Genomic DNA, 16,534 nt, shown 5'->3' with positions numbered 1-16,534 from the left:
GACATGTACACTGCACTAGCACTTGACAGAGCTAGAGACACACACGTTCACATCAGGATGCTGACCGAACACGAAAGTCCCGGTGTGTTTTCACGCACATTATGATTCTGCTCACCAGCCTAACTCATGTTTTATACTAATCATGCTAATGTAAACTCCTGTTTTGACATAACGATGGGCTTTACTCACTGTCACACTTTTTAAATAAAGAGCGACCAGAGGTGTTTATTCAGGTGAGAAGTTAATGTTTTCCTTGAATTCTTAACGAGCATGACTAGGCCTACTTGTACTACTACTAGCCCCAGACTGGGGGCCAGTCTACTGGACTCCATCCGTACCCTAGGCCCGGCCACAGCGGTCCATTCAAAAATTGGGGACTTAGCAAAAATGCCTTCTATGAAATCCCATTTGCATGTATGGATCACTCACCCCATCAAGCCATTTCCAATTTTTAGAAGTCCGTGAAATTTTGGTTTCGATTTGGGCCATTATTCATTTACTTTGCCGACCGATACCAAACACAATCGGGATCTCGGCCTATTTGGTCTGGGAACCAGACAGCGTTATTACGTAGATCTCCCAAGCATGACAATGCCAATGAACACTGATGAATGATAAACCGAAATGCATACGATGCCTGGGATCAAGTGTGAACTCATTGCCAGACAAATCGCGGCATGTGTGGCGCACACATCATTCGCTCATCCAATCCCCATCCCGCACAATGATGACATGACCATGAAAATATATGACATCTGTTGTTTTCATCGCATTCATTGCATTGATGCATACACATCTTCATTACGAGTGATAAAACAGAAGTTCGGATCATAGAAGGCATTTTCGCTGTGGGGCCTAGGATACAGAGGGAGTCCAGTAGACTGGCCCCAGTCTGGGGCTAGACTAGGCCTAGGCCTCTATCACATGTTGTTTCAATCAAGTCTTCATGGGTCAAGGAATTATGGAAAATGTAGGCCCCCTAGTTGGGGTAACTTGGACTCTACGAATCATCATTTTAAACAATTGGACATGGTTGGGTGGTGGTCGACATGGTAGAGTAGCCTACCTTCCTTAGGTTCCATCCCATTACTTCATTTCACCCAAATACATGTACCTATAGCTCTTTTATACACCTGAGACAAAATCCTCAAAATTATCTACTGAACAGTCCCGAAACTGTCTAATGTGCCCACTTTGGGATTCAGTGGGAATCAAAGATTACGGCGAAGGTGGTATGGTTTATTCACATGCAGAAATGTTAGTCAGCTGAGTTCAAATTCACCATCTTCGTCATATTAGGGGCCTGGTACAATTCAAAGTGTATTTCAATATCCAAGAGAGGAAGTTACAATGCACCGGGCCAGGGGACCATTCACAAAAAGTGTGCATTGTCTGCACATGCATGCTAACAACTGTTTCCTGATGGACACAGTGTTTGATAGTTATGACCACATTGAGTTGTACACTGGACGTTGCACTGCTCAGGAAACAGCCGTTGGCAAGTGCGTTTAGAAACTGAATGTTTTTGTGAATGGTTTGCTAGGCTGGCGCGTCGTTTCTGGCATGTTAACATACAGTTTAAATTGTAACATGAAGAAAATGGCGACTTCAAGCTCAGTCCAGGAGTGTTCCTGGTTTCATTGTAAAATTTTGTTTTAATCCCGTACATGTCATTTTCTTTTCTTGATTTTCCAAGGTTGTCAGTGATAGAAGAGGTTGGTAAGGATGAATCTGACTAGCTTTATCTCCATGATCCTTGGTCTGACGGCTGGAGTATTAACTGCCATCATCTTCAGCAAGTTTCAAGCCATCAGCAGAGACAAGGAGACTGTTGTGCCAAAACGCCCGGCAAGGCCCACATTGACGGGATCGCAATGTGTCTATTTCAGGTTCCCAAAAGAAGCAAATGAAATCTCAAAGCAGAAGACACCGGCTGGGCTATCGGCTGAAGCAGTGAACTTTGACTCCCGGCGGGATCTTTTTGACCCGAGATTGAATAGTACGTTTTTGTACAACAAAGTCAAGATCCTTTGCTTTGTACTTCTACAGAAGGGCCACATTGGTAACTATGGCAAATCAGCCAAAGCCACTTGGACAAAACATTGCAATAAGGTGCTTTTTCTTAGCAGTGTACAAAACGGCGATATCGGAACAATTGATATTAAATTACCAGGGGGCAAATCTGATTGGCCAAGATCCAAGCTAGGGCTGCGTTATGTATATGACCACTTCCTGGACAGTGAGTTTGATTGGTTCCTTAAGACGGGACACGACTCATTTCCTGTCCTCGAAAACCTGCGCTATCTGCTGCTCATGCACCAAGCCAACATCCCAAACTACATCGGTCATGTGTTCAGTGGACCCAAATCAGGCGGCTCAGTCTTTGCCCTGAGCAAGCAAGCCTTAGCATTGATCGGTCCAACTCTGCAAGACTACGTGCCCGCTTTTGGAGGTGTAGCTGATGATTTAGAGATGGAGGCATGTCTCAAAGCCGCAGGGGCCACTTCCGATTACCAAGGAATAGACCTCGATGGTGTTCAGAGGTTCCGTATGATAGTTCCTGATCACAAGTTGCCAATGAATACAAAGGGTTACACAGCCTGGTATTGGCAGTACATCCGACACCCTGAGAAGGAGGTAAGTTTAATTTTACGCATCGTTACCTGTCAGACAATCAGCGTAGGATGTACTGCTGGGGTTAAACAAGAAAACAAAGGGATATCTGTATATTAAATTATTATAAATCAAACAATTCACCTCAACTCTTTTCAGTGACTTTCTTTAAATATTTAATTACTTGTTGAACAAGCTTTTTCTTTAATAGGTTGCATTTGTGGCCTCTGGTTCTTGTGTTGTGAGACATGGAGGACAAGTCTTCAGACCTGGATATCGTCTCTAGAGATCATTTAGTGTCTTGAACATTTCCGTCAAGTCACCTCTCATTCCCCTGACCACCAAGTGGTACAGATGTAGCCCATCCAATCGTTCATCATAGACTAGTATCAGAGGATTTGGACTTACTCTGTTTAATACCCTCATTGAATCTTCTCAAGTTCATACCCTTAGTCAGGTATGGATTTCTTCCCATGCTCACACTCAGTCAATTTTATCCAATAATAAATGTTGCCCTTCCGAGCTCCCTGCACACAAACATGACTCCCTGCCTTCAATTTGACTTCCTCTCTCCCTGGTAATGATGGATTCTGTCCCTTTCCAGCTCACCCACACCAATTCACCCCTTGTCCAATTCACCCCTGGCCATCTGTTGTGGTGATTTGTTTTGTACAAATTGTGGGTTTTATAGATTCCCAAATCATAATTGTTCTTATCAGAATAATGCTCACTTCTGTCTAGAATTGCTCATTACTTTAATTCAGAACTGTGATCATAATCTCAAACTTTTGACTGCATTTTAAATGGATTTTTCGGTGCGCGGCTCTAATGGTCAATCTGTGCTGTTGCACAGCCTTGTGACATGATCCGTTAATATTTCTGCCATCGAACCAGAAGATCACCCAAAGTTTGAGAAAGGAGAAGTGAAGTTTCAGATTGTCCACAGAACTGACCGATGGCATGGGGTGATTGTGCAGTCGTGCAGATAGACTGATTGCATCCAACCTGATTATTCTATAGTTTATCAGAGCACTATAAAGTGTTGTTACATGTTCACATCTCCAGAACAGTTGACAAAGATAGGAAACTTTGATAAACATTGATGTGTACATGTATGCCTGGTGTTATGCCATACTGTTTACTTGCACTGTGTACCATGACTTGCATACTCATGCCTAGGTGTAGGCTGCATTCATTTGCACAGTACTAATGCCAGTGAATACATACATTTAACAATAGAGACGATATTCTCCCAAGAGGTTAGCTAGCCTGTTAGCCCACCAAGTATTGCTTGTCTCCTACCATGTTTCATAACTCACCCCCAAGGTTTACAATCTGTTTAGAATTTTGGTTGGAAAATTTACATTATGGAATCTATGACCTTACACAACATCATTTTGATGAAAACACTGTCTCCGAACATTCACGTCATGCCTGAAACTGCTTCCAGATTTGATGGAAAAAAGCCCCAAAATGCACCAGGCCTGAAAAGGGAAGGAGAGGGTAGGTAGTTTGTCATGAACCCTATGCCAATCGTTTAAGGCTTGACCCTTGCTCATATCAGTTATTTTTAACTGTCTTACCAAGTTTCAAATTTTGAACTCAGAGAATCCTGCAAGGTGTAGAGGATATGGCAAGACAGATATTCACACCCTGTACAGTGTACTTGTTAACTCTGAACACTGACTGTACATGTTTGAGCTGTTGATAGTGTGTGTATTAGCCTCATGGGTGATTTTGCATTGTGAAAGGCATTGTAGGAAGGAAAAAGGGGCAATGTTTGCCCCTTTCTACCATTTTGCTAAATCACCCGAATGGTATCAGTGCTAAGACTTCCTGCATGTGAATATACCCCCAACACCTGTGCGTGTACATTGACTGACACGTCCTTTGTGTCACGAAAACAACCACACATATTTTGCTGCATCATTTTATCCTCTGAAACTGACTTTCACTCAAAAACGCCCTCTAACAACATTATTTTTGGCCTGGAATCTCTGACTGTATTAATGTGCAGTTACAAAGCTGCTGTTATAACATGGGAATCAAACAGCTTTGTTGTACATGTACAGTGCATGCACATGTACATGCACATGTACGTGTATGTAGTTGTTTATATGCGTCCATTACTGTCGTATTCATGTTCAGTTCTCCACGTGGAAAATTCACTATTTGTTCTATGGGTTCTGTGGTCAATCAACCTTTAGACTTCGTTATTCACAGGTGTTTGCATAATTTTTTTTTCTTTTTCTTCGATTTTTGGAAAATAAGAAGTATTGAATTTAGCTTTGACATACCAGGATTTGGCCTTACATTGCTCATATGTATTTTTTTTTCTTTTTTAATGAAAAGATGAAAATTCTGCCAGTCCATATTCAGTTTTTGCATTTTTTGGAACATAGTTTAACCTTCTATGGCCGTTCGCATTCTTCTGTTCATCTTCTTATTTTCCTGGTTCAAAGCTCAGTTTGCCTCAAGGATAAAAGTTGTTGAAACTGTTAAAAAAGACCAAATTGTTTTTATAAAATTGATGATTTACAAGCAGGAAAATTTTATTTAGAGAGTTTGTTATCACCGTGTGTCATCACAGACTGACAGTGATCGTAACTGACGCCGGCAGATCGGATATTACGTAACATGTCATCAAAAGTACCCGTAACCCTTTAAACTTGCAAGGTGGAGTAGAGAAGTATTCAACCTGTGAACAAACAGACTTCAAGATGGCCGCAAGTTCGGGCGGAAACGGGGCTTTCAGTCCAACTCGGTCGATTCTACTCTCGTTTTGCTCGGCTTTTTGCTTCGGACTGTGCTTGATGTATGTCGTCGTCCTTCGCGTTGACTTTGGGCGAAACCTTGGGGAGCTGGACAGTCTGGGAAAGCGGATTTTTGCACTGCAAGATCCCCACGGACACATTGATATCGTGGACGATAGTAACCGCGTGTCTCAACATGAACTGCAAGCGTTCAAGGGTCACACGCACTCTAGACAGTTCGGTAGGTTCGCAAGCAGACTACATGCATACATGTATGTACATTATTGTCATGATCATTGTATCAATTTGTGAGTATGTGCAGCGCATAGTGCTGCTCTATATCGATCGTGCAGCTGTCTACCTCTACATATTGTGCATGAATAGTACAAGTAATCATGATCATGGTATGGGGTGGCTAGTTTTACGCAAGTCATGCTAGTATTGATTCGAAAATCAACCATGTCTAATTTACTGTTAGAGTGTTTAGTGTTACCATTGAGCAAGGAACAGAACCTTAAATATATTAAACATGGAAATGTAGGCTTCGTCATAGTCTATGGCCCCACACTATGTCTGCACAAAAAGTAGCTTATTTTGACCAAATCAATTAAACGGCATGAATGGAAACCATTCCAACTCCTACTTGGCATGTTTGTTCACATCCTCAAGCATCTTAATAATTTTTTCTCAAAATTAGGACTTCACGTCTGCACGTGTTGCCTTCCGTTGAAATTAGTCCATGATTTAATTTTTGGACCCAATAACCAACTTGGAAGTTGGAGTGCAGACCTGCGTACGGTGTTTGGACTCTACTCCTGTGTTACTTCCATGACTTCCAGAACTGAAAGATTTTTAAATTCTACATGTACTACGTGTACCACGTGTACCTTACCAGTAGCTACATGTATGTGTCATGTGTAGGCCTATGTGTCATGTGTAGGCTATGTGTCATGCGTAGGCCTATGTGTCATGTGTAGGCCTATGTGTCATGTGTAGGCTATGTGTCATGCGTAGGCCTATGTGTCATGCGTAGGCCTATGTGTCATGTGTAGGCCTATGCACAACTTATACATGTACATGTAGGGCCTACATGTACCTACATGACCTACTTTAGCAAAGTTCAGCTAGAGTGTGCCAACTCATTCTGCCATCAGGAATATTTGCACAACAAGATTTCATACATCCTTTCCCGATGTCTGTTGGGAGGTTTAGTCAAAGAGTGAAATTCACAAGTACAGTCAACTCTGTCATACGAGTTCAGATAAGACGAGACTCCGGTTTAGACGACCGTATTTTGCCAGTCCTGACTGAACTGTGTTTATTCCTCTCATACTGCCTGAACACGAGCGACTGCTGCCAAAAGTGCTACAATATTTAGGACAGTGATGAACAGAAGAAATCTTTAATTTGAACTTTGATTCCCCCGCCCCCAAAAGTTCCCTAAGACTAAAGTGCCCCCAGGAAATTAATAAAAATTGTGTTCCATAACTAAACACCTGGCCCGAAAAAAATGGCCACCCCATCAAAGAATTGTTGCCTGTTCCCCGCTCTAACATGAAAATATCACCCCTTCCGATTTTGAAATTTCTATAAATTCGCAATTTAAGAAAATCATGACTAAACCATGGTTTTCAGTCCAAAAAGTTTAAAAAAACAACATCCATAAGTTTTGAAGAAAACAGTACATCCCTCACTAACAATTTTTCACCAAAGCCACATGCCTTTCCCAAGTAAAATCTGATATTTGCCCTCTACTGTCCACACCACCAAAAGCTGGTTTCCTCCCAGCTTCATGTGCAATAAGCGCAGCTCTGGTGTTGGTTATCAACTAAAATGTCAATGTACTTACATGTACGTTACGTGTGTGCATGTGGATCTCATCACGGCATGCTGGGCCAGGGATGTGTGATACGGTATCGCTGCAAATTGACACGACTGGTGGAAATTCCTCTTCCGGCGTTCTTACATGTACATCATGTAATTATACTTTATTACAAGTTTCTTTATTCATTGAAATGTACATATACGTCTCACTTTCATGAACAAATTTTTAAAATCAAATTCACATAGCAAAACCTATATGCCTTTAAACAAAAAGTTATACATACAGCGTACTTGTATACATATATATGTACACTTTACCAAAGGTCGATTGGTGATACATACATGTGTGTTAAATAGGACGGCAGCTTTCGCATAAGACGAGGTCTGGATAATCGTAACCAATCGCAACGCGGCTCCTATCGTTACCCTGTTGTTTTCGTTTCAAAGCCGTGCTATGAGCGGCCTTCTCGCAACTACATTGTACATGTGTACCAATGACTAATCATAGCGTAGGTATGAAATCTTGTTGCACAAATATTTGTGATGGCAAAGTAAATTGGTGTAATCAAAATACACGCACCTGTAGCTTAAACTTTGCAATGGCAAGTTGTACATGGCTGTCTGTGAAGTGTTGTTAAAACCTTACAGTTCTGAATGTACATTGTACTCCAGTTTGGAGCCGTAGACTCAGGCTAGTTAAAGGTGAAAGCATGTTAGGTCAATGTATATGTACCTGTGCATAGTTTTGCATTTACTTTAAAATAATAGAATAATTTTCAAAGTTTATATAAGTCAATGCTAAAATGAATAAATATTTCATTTTCTTTCCACAGGTCAGGATGTTTTAGCAGATACTCTTTACAAGCAAGTCAGAATCTTGTGTTGGATCCTCACGTCACCTCAAAACCTCCAGAAAAAGACAATTCACGTACAGGCCACTTGGTCTCGCAGGTGCAACAAAGTCATCTTCATTAGTTCCCAGGATGACCCGGCATTCCCAACTGTCAAAGTCGAGGCCCCTGAAGGTCGGCAGTTCCTATGGCGGAAAACACGTGGTGCATTCAAATATGTTTATGACCATCACTTGAACGATGCTGACTGGTTTCTCAAAGCAGACGATGATACTTATGTCGTGCTAGAAAATTTAAGATATTTACTAGCAGACAAGAATCCAAATGATCCAGTATTTTACGGCCGCAAATTTAAACCCTATGTCAAACAAGGCTACATGAGTGGTGGCGCTGGATATGTACTCAGTAAAGCAGCCCTGAAATTGGCTGTTGAAAAAGCCTTTCCAAATCCAGATCTCTGTCGCAGCGATGCGAGAGCAGCTGGCGCTGCAGAAGATGTTGAAATGGGCAAGTGCCTGTCTCGTGTGGGCGTGGCTGCTGGCGACTCAAGGGACAGCCAGGGGCGGGAACGTTTTCATCCTTTCGTGCCCGAGCATCATTTGATCAAGGGAATTGTGCCTGCCAAGTTCTGGTACTGGAATTACGTGTTCTATCCAGCCCAAGCGGTAACCACAAGATTTCTGTTTCAGACTTCAATCAATGTAGATGTGTGGGCATTAATGTATGCATTTCTGCGGCAGCAAATGGAGTAAAGGGAGCCGGTCACATCAGTGTTTCCCAAATGGTTATAAATACCTGTCAGGGTTTTTTACTCTCAAACATGTTACGAATGTAAATGTAGCAATTCAGGTTGGACTTTGAATGAAGAGTAGAGAAGGTTTTCTATTTCTGTATGTTCAAGTATTATTCACTTTTGCAATTACAATGGATGAAACAAAATTCAGCCGTCAATTTTGACACACAAAAAGGGACCTTGAGTTTTGTTTTTTGAAACAGAAATCACTCTGTGGCTTCAGTGTCATACTTTAATTAATTGACTCCAGTCTGATACACACAAAGAACTGGGTGTGGAATGTTCAAGGCTTGGCAGAAATGTCAAACCGTGAGAGAGACATTGCTGACGTGGGAGTAGTATTACATTTTTACTACATGCTGTGTCATACAAAAACCATTATACCAGCAGTAATCACCTTGACCTGTTAGATTTATTCTTAGCTAGGAGTTGATTGTTACAGACAGCCGAACAGGGTCAGCTACTCAGTCAACCGTACTTTTTTTTTTTTTTTGATTGCCTGGTTGGTTGGTTGGCTGCTTCTCTACTGAGTAGAATGCATACAGCTATTGATGCTTTTGCTGAGTAACTTGATATTTTGATGTGTTATAAGCTTTGTATGGCATTTGGGTTACAAGCCCTAACCCTCTAGGATGAATGTAAAATCATATTGAAATGGGAGGATTTGGGACTGCTACATGTAGGGATAATGGATACACCAAGGCAGCAGTCTTTTCTAGCAAGAAATGTTGGCTCAGATAAACCAATGGAGAAAGATGGTTTTGATGTTTTGAGCAGTGTGCTGTGTTTGTCTCCAGGAAACTCTAGCCTATTATTCAGTTTTTTCCTAGTTCCAAGCACTTTTACCCAATTTACCCATAAAGCCATTCACCCATCAAGTTCATGTACAAACACAACTCTCTTGGGACATTACTATGTACATGTAAAACTTGGCACCCAGGCCCACACAGCTTTTTTTTTTTGGCTTTGCAAATCGGGATGTTACCAACAAGTGATTGTTTACGTAGGTGCTTAACGATTCCTAATCATAAAAGATCAATTCGGAGGTCATCTGGTTTTCTTTACACACGTGCTTTGGTAGATCAAAAATTCAATATTTGAACAGAACTGACAACAGGTACACACGGCAAAGTCATCTTTGATACTTGGCAACAAACGTGAAAGTGAGTTACAGACAGCGTAGAGAGTTCGTGTACAACGTTAAGAGAGTACATGTACAGTGTATACGTATACTCTGTTGTCCATACTTTGTGTGTTTAAAAGAAATCAATATGGGTTTTATACATGCAAGGCCGTAAATATGAAACAGCAGTACACATCGGTCTGCTGGAGCCTGTCAGCATTGGACCAAAATACCCAGATGACTGATAACCCAGAGAAATTGGCTTCAGAAAATCAATCATTGATGGATGTTGGCAAGTTGAGAACTACATGTACTGTATTCCCTGTTCATGTGACTCCTGTTCACGCAGCTTTGTCTTTGGTACAACTCTGTTTCTCTTGAAGGGTGCCGACAAGGGTCTGATTCTGCTAGGATCTGCCAGTTTTTCAATGTCAAACAAGACTGTGCCCTTTACACAAAGCTGTATTAAGACCAGTATGCCAAAGCTTCCATATTGCCCTCGTCGGTCACCAAAGCGTGTCCTTTTCAGGAGGCCAACTCACAAAGTTATCCAGTTTTGTACTGCTTTGCTCATCGGAGTTTTCTTCACACATGTCCTCATCATTCATGACTTGGACCTGACTGGAGGTGTGAGATCTATTCTTAGCAGGACAGGAGCTGGTCTGGAATCTGGACACACCCAAAGCAACGGTGCATCCAACATATCGAAGGGAACATTGCAAGTGTTCAAGTTACAGTCTCATGCACAAGAGTACGGTAAGTCAGTAGTCAGTTGTGGTTTGTGTCTACACTGTAATTGTGATTGTTTTGTTGCTAAACAAGTCTGCTGCAAAAGTTTAGGTAACAAAGTCTCCATATTTTGTCCTGTTTTTCCACAGGTCAGGATGTCTTAGCAGATGCTCTCTATGAGCAGGTCAGAGTCTTATGCTGGATCCTTACTTCACCTCAGAACCTCTGGAAAAAGACAATCCATGCCCGGGCTACCTGGTCTCGCAGATGCAACAAAGTCATCTTCATCAGTTCCCATGACGACCCTACCTTCCCTACAGTCAAAGTGGACACGCCCGAGGGACGTGACTTCCTTTGGTACAAAACACGGGGTGCCTACCTGTACATTTATCAGAACTACTTGGACGATGCCGATTGGTTCCTTAAAGCTGATGACGACACTTACGTTGTCCTGGAGAACCTGCGCTACTTCCTGGCCGACAAGAACCCGAACGAGCCTGTGTACTTTGGCCGTCGATTCAAGCGCTACACGGAACAAGGATACATGAGTGGTGGTGCTGGCTACGTTCTCAGTAAACTAGCAGTCGTACTAGTTGTGGAGAAAGGCTTTCCTAACCGAGGCCTGTGCAAAGGGGCTGGAAACGGCCGTGGCATTGGAGCCCAGGAGGACATCGAAATAGGCCGATGTCTTGAGAATTTAGGCGTGGTCGCTGGCGATACCCGAGACAGCATGGGAAAAGAAACTTTCCATCCATTCCAGCCTGAAATTCACATTATACCAAACCTTATCAAAAAGTCATTCTGGTTTTGGAAATATGCATACTACACGACAGAGACGGTAAAATAAACCAGTTACTGAGTACCAATTTTTCTTTCTCTCGTGTTCAAGAGAGTTTGCAGAACTCGCCCTAAGTAGCCTGAAATTTTAGTTTTATTGATTGCCGTTTATGCACTGCAGTCACTGTCAGTTTTGTTTATGCTTGCCTTGTGTGTCAAATTTCTTATTGTTATATTTTAGTTGCCAATCTTCATTGCTCTGACACTGTGACTTTTGCTCCATTGATGTAGCTGAGTTTCTCCCGTCTTATCCTGATTTTGACCTCGAGTTCTTGTCTCACCTTTTGTTTCAGGGCCCTGAGTGTTGCTCAGATTACTCCATCTCTTTCCATTACATCAGCCCCAACAACATGTATCTCTTGGAGTACATGATCTACCACATGCGACCCTTCGGCGTTGGTCACTACACCTGCCCAGCCAACATGGATGCTGTCCTGACCAACATCCAGGCACCAGCCAAAGTCCCAGCCCTCGGACAGAAGGACCAACTGGGCAAGGTAGCAGGGAATGCCCAGGTCAAAGCAGGGGATACATCAAAGAGTCAGGAGGTACCAGCAGATCAGCTGATGCAGTAGTAAACAGGTTCTTTGCTGTTTGAATTTGATATGACAAGAGGCCTTGAAAACTCTTAACAACATGTATTGGAATCCCGAATAATAAACCCTTTGATCATAAAAAAGATGCTAGATAGCAACAAGCATCCATTTCCAAATGAAATGTTTTCCAAAAAAGTGATGCCGCTTACAACCTTGGGCATGCCTTGTTGATTGGCCTGATCAAAGTTTATTCCATTTCTACTTTTAACACTTAAAATGGCACATGGGATTTCTCAAACCTTAGGAAACCTTTGCCCACAGAAATTGAGATTTCAAAGTGATTCACTCTCTGTTCGGAAGAGGTTAGAAAAAAATCAGCCTCCCAAAATGATTGGACCCATAGCTGATCTGAAAATCCTAAGATTTTTTACCTCTTGGCAAAATTCTCCTCAGCTCAGCATTATCATGTTCTTATCACTTTAAAAGGGAACATAAAGACAGTTCTAGATCTCAATAAGCAGCTTTGCACTAGAGTGTATAATTTTCTAAGGTTTTAATTTACAGGTGTTTTGGTTTCAAAGAAAGCATATTATACCAAGTTCTTTATTTCCGATGTGATTATCATAGATTAGTGTACTTGTGTATTGGTGAGTGTTACATGTACGGTCAAATTGCTGTTTCTGTATTTTTCATGGCTATTTATACCTTTATTAACATCAGTCCAATGAGCTTGCCTTGAATTTCTTGGATCCAAACATATGCATATGCAGTTACACCTACATACTTGTTCGGCTGTGGCAGGGACAAGACGCGTGCCAAAGCATAGACGTTGCAGGGACCAGAAATGTTATGGGGGCAAACGTAGCCTCTCAACATGGTCTTCATTTTCCTAACCATAGAAATTATCCCTTTGGCACAGGATAACAGCTTGGGCACACCTGTTCAATGGTGGACCTCCCATTGTCTTATTCTTCATTTGTCAGCTTTTGAGGACGGTCTCCCAAGGCAGTATACGCAGTTCGTCGATCGTAGACTCTTAGCTAACTGTCAAACCTGTGGTTCAGTCCACAATTTGAATGTGTAGTATTTTCAACACGAACACCACACTTTGTATAAAGTTAGTATCCTTTCTGAAATGATTTCATTTCAATTGTTTCTCTTGCTAAAGTTGCTTCATAGAGACTAAGAGAAGTTATCGCTCGCGGGTGCAATATGGGAATATATTATCCGACCTATTTCTCTTATAATCACTTTTGCAGGTGATTTTTATGCGTATTTTCATTTTCAGTTATGCATGTAGTTCAGTGGTTTAAGTCGAGTAAGAAAGCAGTCTTGGTAAGTAGTAACAAATACAAGTTTATGTCTTGGTTTTGTTAATATGCCCATATGTGCATGTATGTGCTTAAGAAATTGTTGATTATTTGCCAACTCAATTTTCCGATCTGTAGGTATAAATATAACATCAGTCTTGATGTATCGGTGTTGGATGGCGTTGAACAAAAAGGTTGGTTCAATGGTTTTATTCCAAAGGATAAATGCGCCTCTATGTTCTGATTCTTGGATGGCCAGTATTACTGCAATTAATTACTCCAGTAATCGTAAACCTTGGAACTTTTCCAAAATCCTCCAAAATCCTTCACATTTTTAGAAACCAGTGGTATATTGTTTGCTCTTCAAATTTTAAGAGACCTCAGAGCTTCATGTCCATATTGGCTGAGCCTCTGCACTCTCAGAAACTGTCCAAAACATCTGTTAGATTTTGAAGGATCTTGTAAGGTGTGGGCCAGGGGACATGTAGAGGTGAATTGATGTTTTCAAAAGACTTAGGAAACAGTTACATCATGGACCTACACTAAGTTGTTCATGCAGAAGGTAGACAGGCACAGGTAGTTTAAAATGAATTGACAGAGGTTTGCTGGATCCTTTGATGGCAGGAATCAACGGGAGTGCCTTTTCATGAGGAATATGGTTTTATATATAGTATCACATGCATATTTGCTGTATTTTTGCTGCTTAAGAGTTGGTAAACAGGGTTTTTAATTAGTTCAGGGTGAGCAGAGATCAACATGATTACTCATTAATTTTTGCTCTTTCATTCATTTTGCTGGAGTTAGATGGTGATATGAATAGATCACATTAAGATGAACAACATTTTCCAGTAGCCAATCTGTGCTTTGATTTTCTCTTTTCTTTGTGTTTCCCCCTCAATCAGCACCATTGATGGGATCGTATTCAGTGAGAGGGTCCCTGAACAGGCTGATGTTATTACCAAGTAACAAATATTTACTTTAGACATTGTCAAATTTCAGTAGGTTAACACAGCTAAGAGCAGAAGTTGGGGGGGGGTTAAAAAGTACATCTTCCACATACACCTACGACGACAATTTGTTGCTTTGCATTCAGTGCCGTGAGTACATACATGTACCTACATGAATATGTACATGTACGTGTGGTGAATGGAAGCATATTGTACATGGTTTTAAAATTTAATTCGGTGGCATTTTTACCCTTTTGCGTGCTGGCTTCATAAGAATTAAGCTATGTGTAATGATATTGGACAAACTTCCACTTCAAAGAGGCTTGCAGGAAAAATTGATGTTCTGTTAATGAATATTTTGGTTGTACACATTCTTGCATGTGTCATGCCTATCATTAGAACAAGTAGTTGAAAGGTCAGTGCATATTACTTACCCCGCCCATGCTTCTCCTTTGGGGTGTTATATTCATGACTACATGTACAGTGTATTCATATTTGCATAATGCCTTATATAGAGGCATTTTACTTTGATGAAATGTGCCATCAAAAATATTCTGTTGGCGAAAACAGAATACCACCTCTGTGCAGACATTTCGGCACTGCTTGCAAACACCTGTGAGTCACCATGCTTCCTTTACAACAGTGTGATGGGTTGTTTATATCTAGTTGTCACATTGCTGTGCCCAGACTCCAATGTCCTGTGGGGGAAAAAAGTCATCAAATACTTGGACTATGCACAGCATGATGATTGTTTCTGGGGACAGGGACTGTTGTTTTGAGTTCTTGTTTCTTTGATTTGTTAAGTTTGTGTTCTGAAAGGAGGAAGATGTGAAGTTTTTTTTGTCAGTCGTGGATCAGTCATTTGTCATGCAAATTGAATCTCAGTATGTTTTTATGCATTGCCTTGAGATGCCTGGCCAGACCCACTGAAATGCAACCCTCTACCAAAATATTCTTTCTTCAACAAAATGTAGGAGCAAGTATGTCAGGAATTCCTAACCCAATCCATCAAAAACCAAAACGGTTCGAATGCGCTTTGAAAGTTGAAGGATACTGTCCAACCTTAGATACATGTATGTTTAGTACATGTGGAATTAAGTGTAGAGGGTTTGTCTTTGGATTGAAATTTGAAGTCTTTGATGTATTTTCAAGTGTGAAAATTGATTTGCAGGTGTGTAAAACATTTAATTAATGGCCATTTAAACTCCTCTGAATGACATACTTTGCCTGTGTATTTTGTTTTTATTTAGACTCATGGAATAATTTCCCCAATGTTACATATTGAACCAGCTTTTGGAATGGCTCTTTGAAACAGCAAGCCTGAGATAAATAACAATGGAGTGCATTTTTATATAAGTTTTGTGGATTAAAATTCAAGCTGAAGTGTTTTCAGTCTTTGAAAAACTCCATTTTTATTAAAATTATGATCTAGAGACCACAAAGTTAAGAATGTGTTTGTGTTCACTTTTTCATCAGGTATTGCCAAGTGTTTGATACAGATTGGCCAAAATGTAACTTTTTCATTCTGTTAGCCCCTGAAAATTCAGAGAAATTGTGATCCAGAGGACTGCAACATACTAAATGTTGCATTTCATTCAAAAAGCATTTCCAAGTGAATTGCAGAAAAAGAATTTTTTGCCATAATGTGAAAATGAAAATTTTCATCAAAATTTCATCCCACATGTAGATTACTGTGATCTTGCATATCTCTTGCATTTCATTCAAAAAAATTCTTTTTCTGAAAGGATTTATAAGTTAATTTTCAAAAAGTGTCAGATTTTCGCCCAATTTCTTTTGCAGGGCAAATCCAATGCAACTTTTTTAAAGAAATACTGCATCTTAATAATATAACCTAGATGACTACGACCTTGCATTATATTTTAAAATAGTGGTTTGTGGAAAAGCAAACTCTCAGCCCAAATTCAATTGTCATGCAACGCTTACTCCTTTAGCTTCTCAAAATATTTTCATTTTCGGTGAAATTATGACTTCACCACCTTCAAGATTTGTTTCCATTTTGCAAAGGTAATCCCTTGAATTTTTTTCCCATTTATGAAATTTCTTTTTCGTTAAAATTAACACCTCCATGGCCCTACGACCTTCAAAATATCTTCTGATTCATTCAAAACGTAGTTCTGGGTGATTTACAGAAAAGTCAAATTTTGGCCCAAATTTCATTAATTATGCAAGGATAACCCCTTGCAATTTTTTCAAAATA

The 16,534-nt window shown here is 40.6% G+C and overlaps 1 protein-coding gene across 4 annotated transcripts; it reads left to right on the top strand.

Moving 5' to 3' along the window:
* Window positions 1-23: 23 nt before the first annotated feature.
* Window positions 24-15,758, top strand: LOC110973433 (glycoprotein-N-acetylgalactosamine 3-beta-galactosyltransferase 1-like). Of its 4 annotated transcripts, none has more exons than XM_087147809.1 (3): window positions 24-82; window positions 1,697-2,637; window positions 11,817-15,758. In XM_087147809.1, the coding sequence occupies exons 2-3, from the start codon at window positions 1,726-1,728 to the stop codon at window positions 12,096-12,098; spliced, it is 1,194 nt and encodes a 397-aa protein (XP_087003935.1). In that variant the 5' UTR covers window positions 24-82; window positions 1,697-1,725; the 3' UTR covers window positions 12,099-15,758. The 4 variants fall into 4 exon arrangements, with proteins under 4 accessions (XP_087003935.1, XP_087003934.1, XP_087003933.1 ...); XM_087147808.1 differs by having other exon boundaries at window positions 39-233; XM_087147807.1 differs by lacking the exons at window positions 24-82; window positions 1,697-2,637 and adding exons at window positions 4,959-5,607; window positions 8,024-8,706.
* The last annotated feature ends 776 nt before the right edge of the window (window positions 15,759-16,534 follow it).

Source organism: Acanthaster planci, linkage group LG17 (assembly GCF_054643075.1).
Source record: "Acanthaster planci isolate LZ-2023a linkage group LG17, COTS_SCS, whole genome shotgun sequence".
NCBI classification, from domain to species: domain Eukaryota; kingdom Metazoa; phylum Echinodermata; class Asteroidea; order Valvatida; family Acanthasteridae; genus Acanthaster; species Acanthaster planci.
This window is presented reverse-complemented; position numbering and strand designations above follow the sequence as displayed.

Bases quoted from the DNA above. Each gene is read 5' to 3' on its own strand.
- LOC110973433 (XM_087147806.1), top strand. From the start codon at position 10,266: ATGTACTGTATTCCCTGTTCATGTGACTCCTGTTCACGCAGCTTTGTC. The intron at 10,714-10,835 runs GTAAGTCAGTAG...GTTTTTCCACAG, and splicing joins GTCTCATGCACAAGAGTACG to GTCAGGATGTCTTAGCAGAT. The intron at 11,525-11,816 runs GTAAAATAAACC...CTTTTGTTTCAG, and splicing joins CATACTACACGACAGAGACG to GGCCCTGAGTGTTGCTCAGA.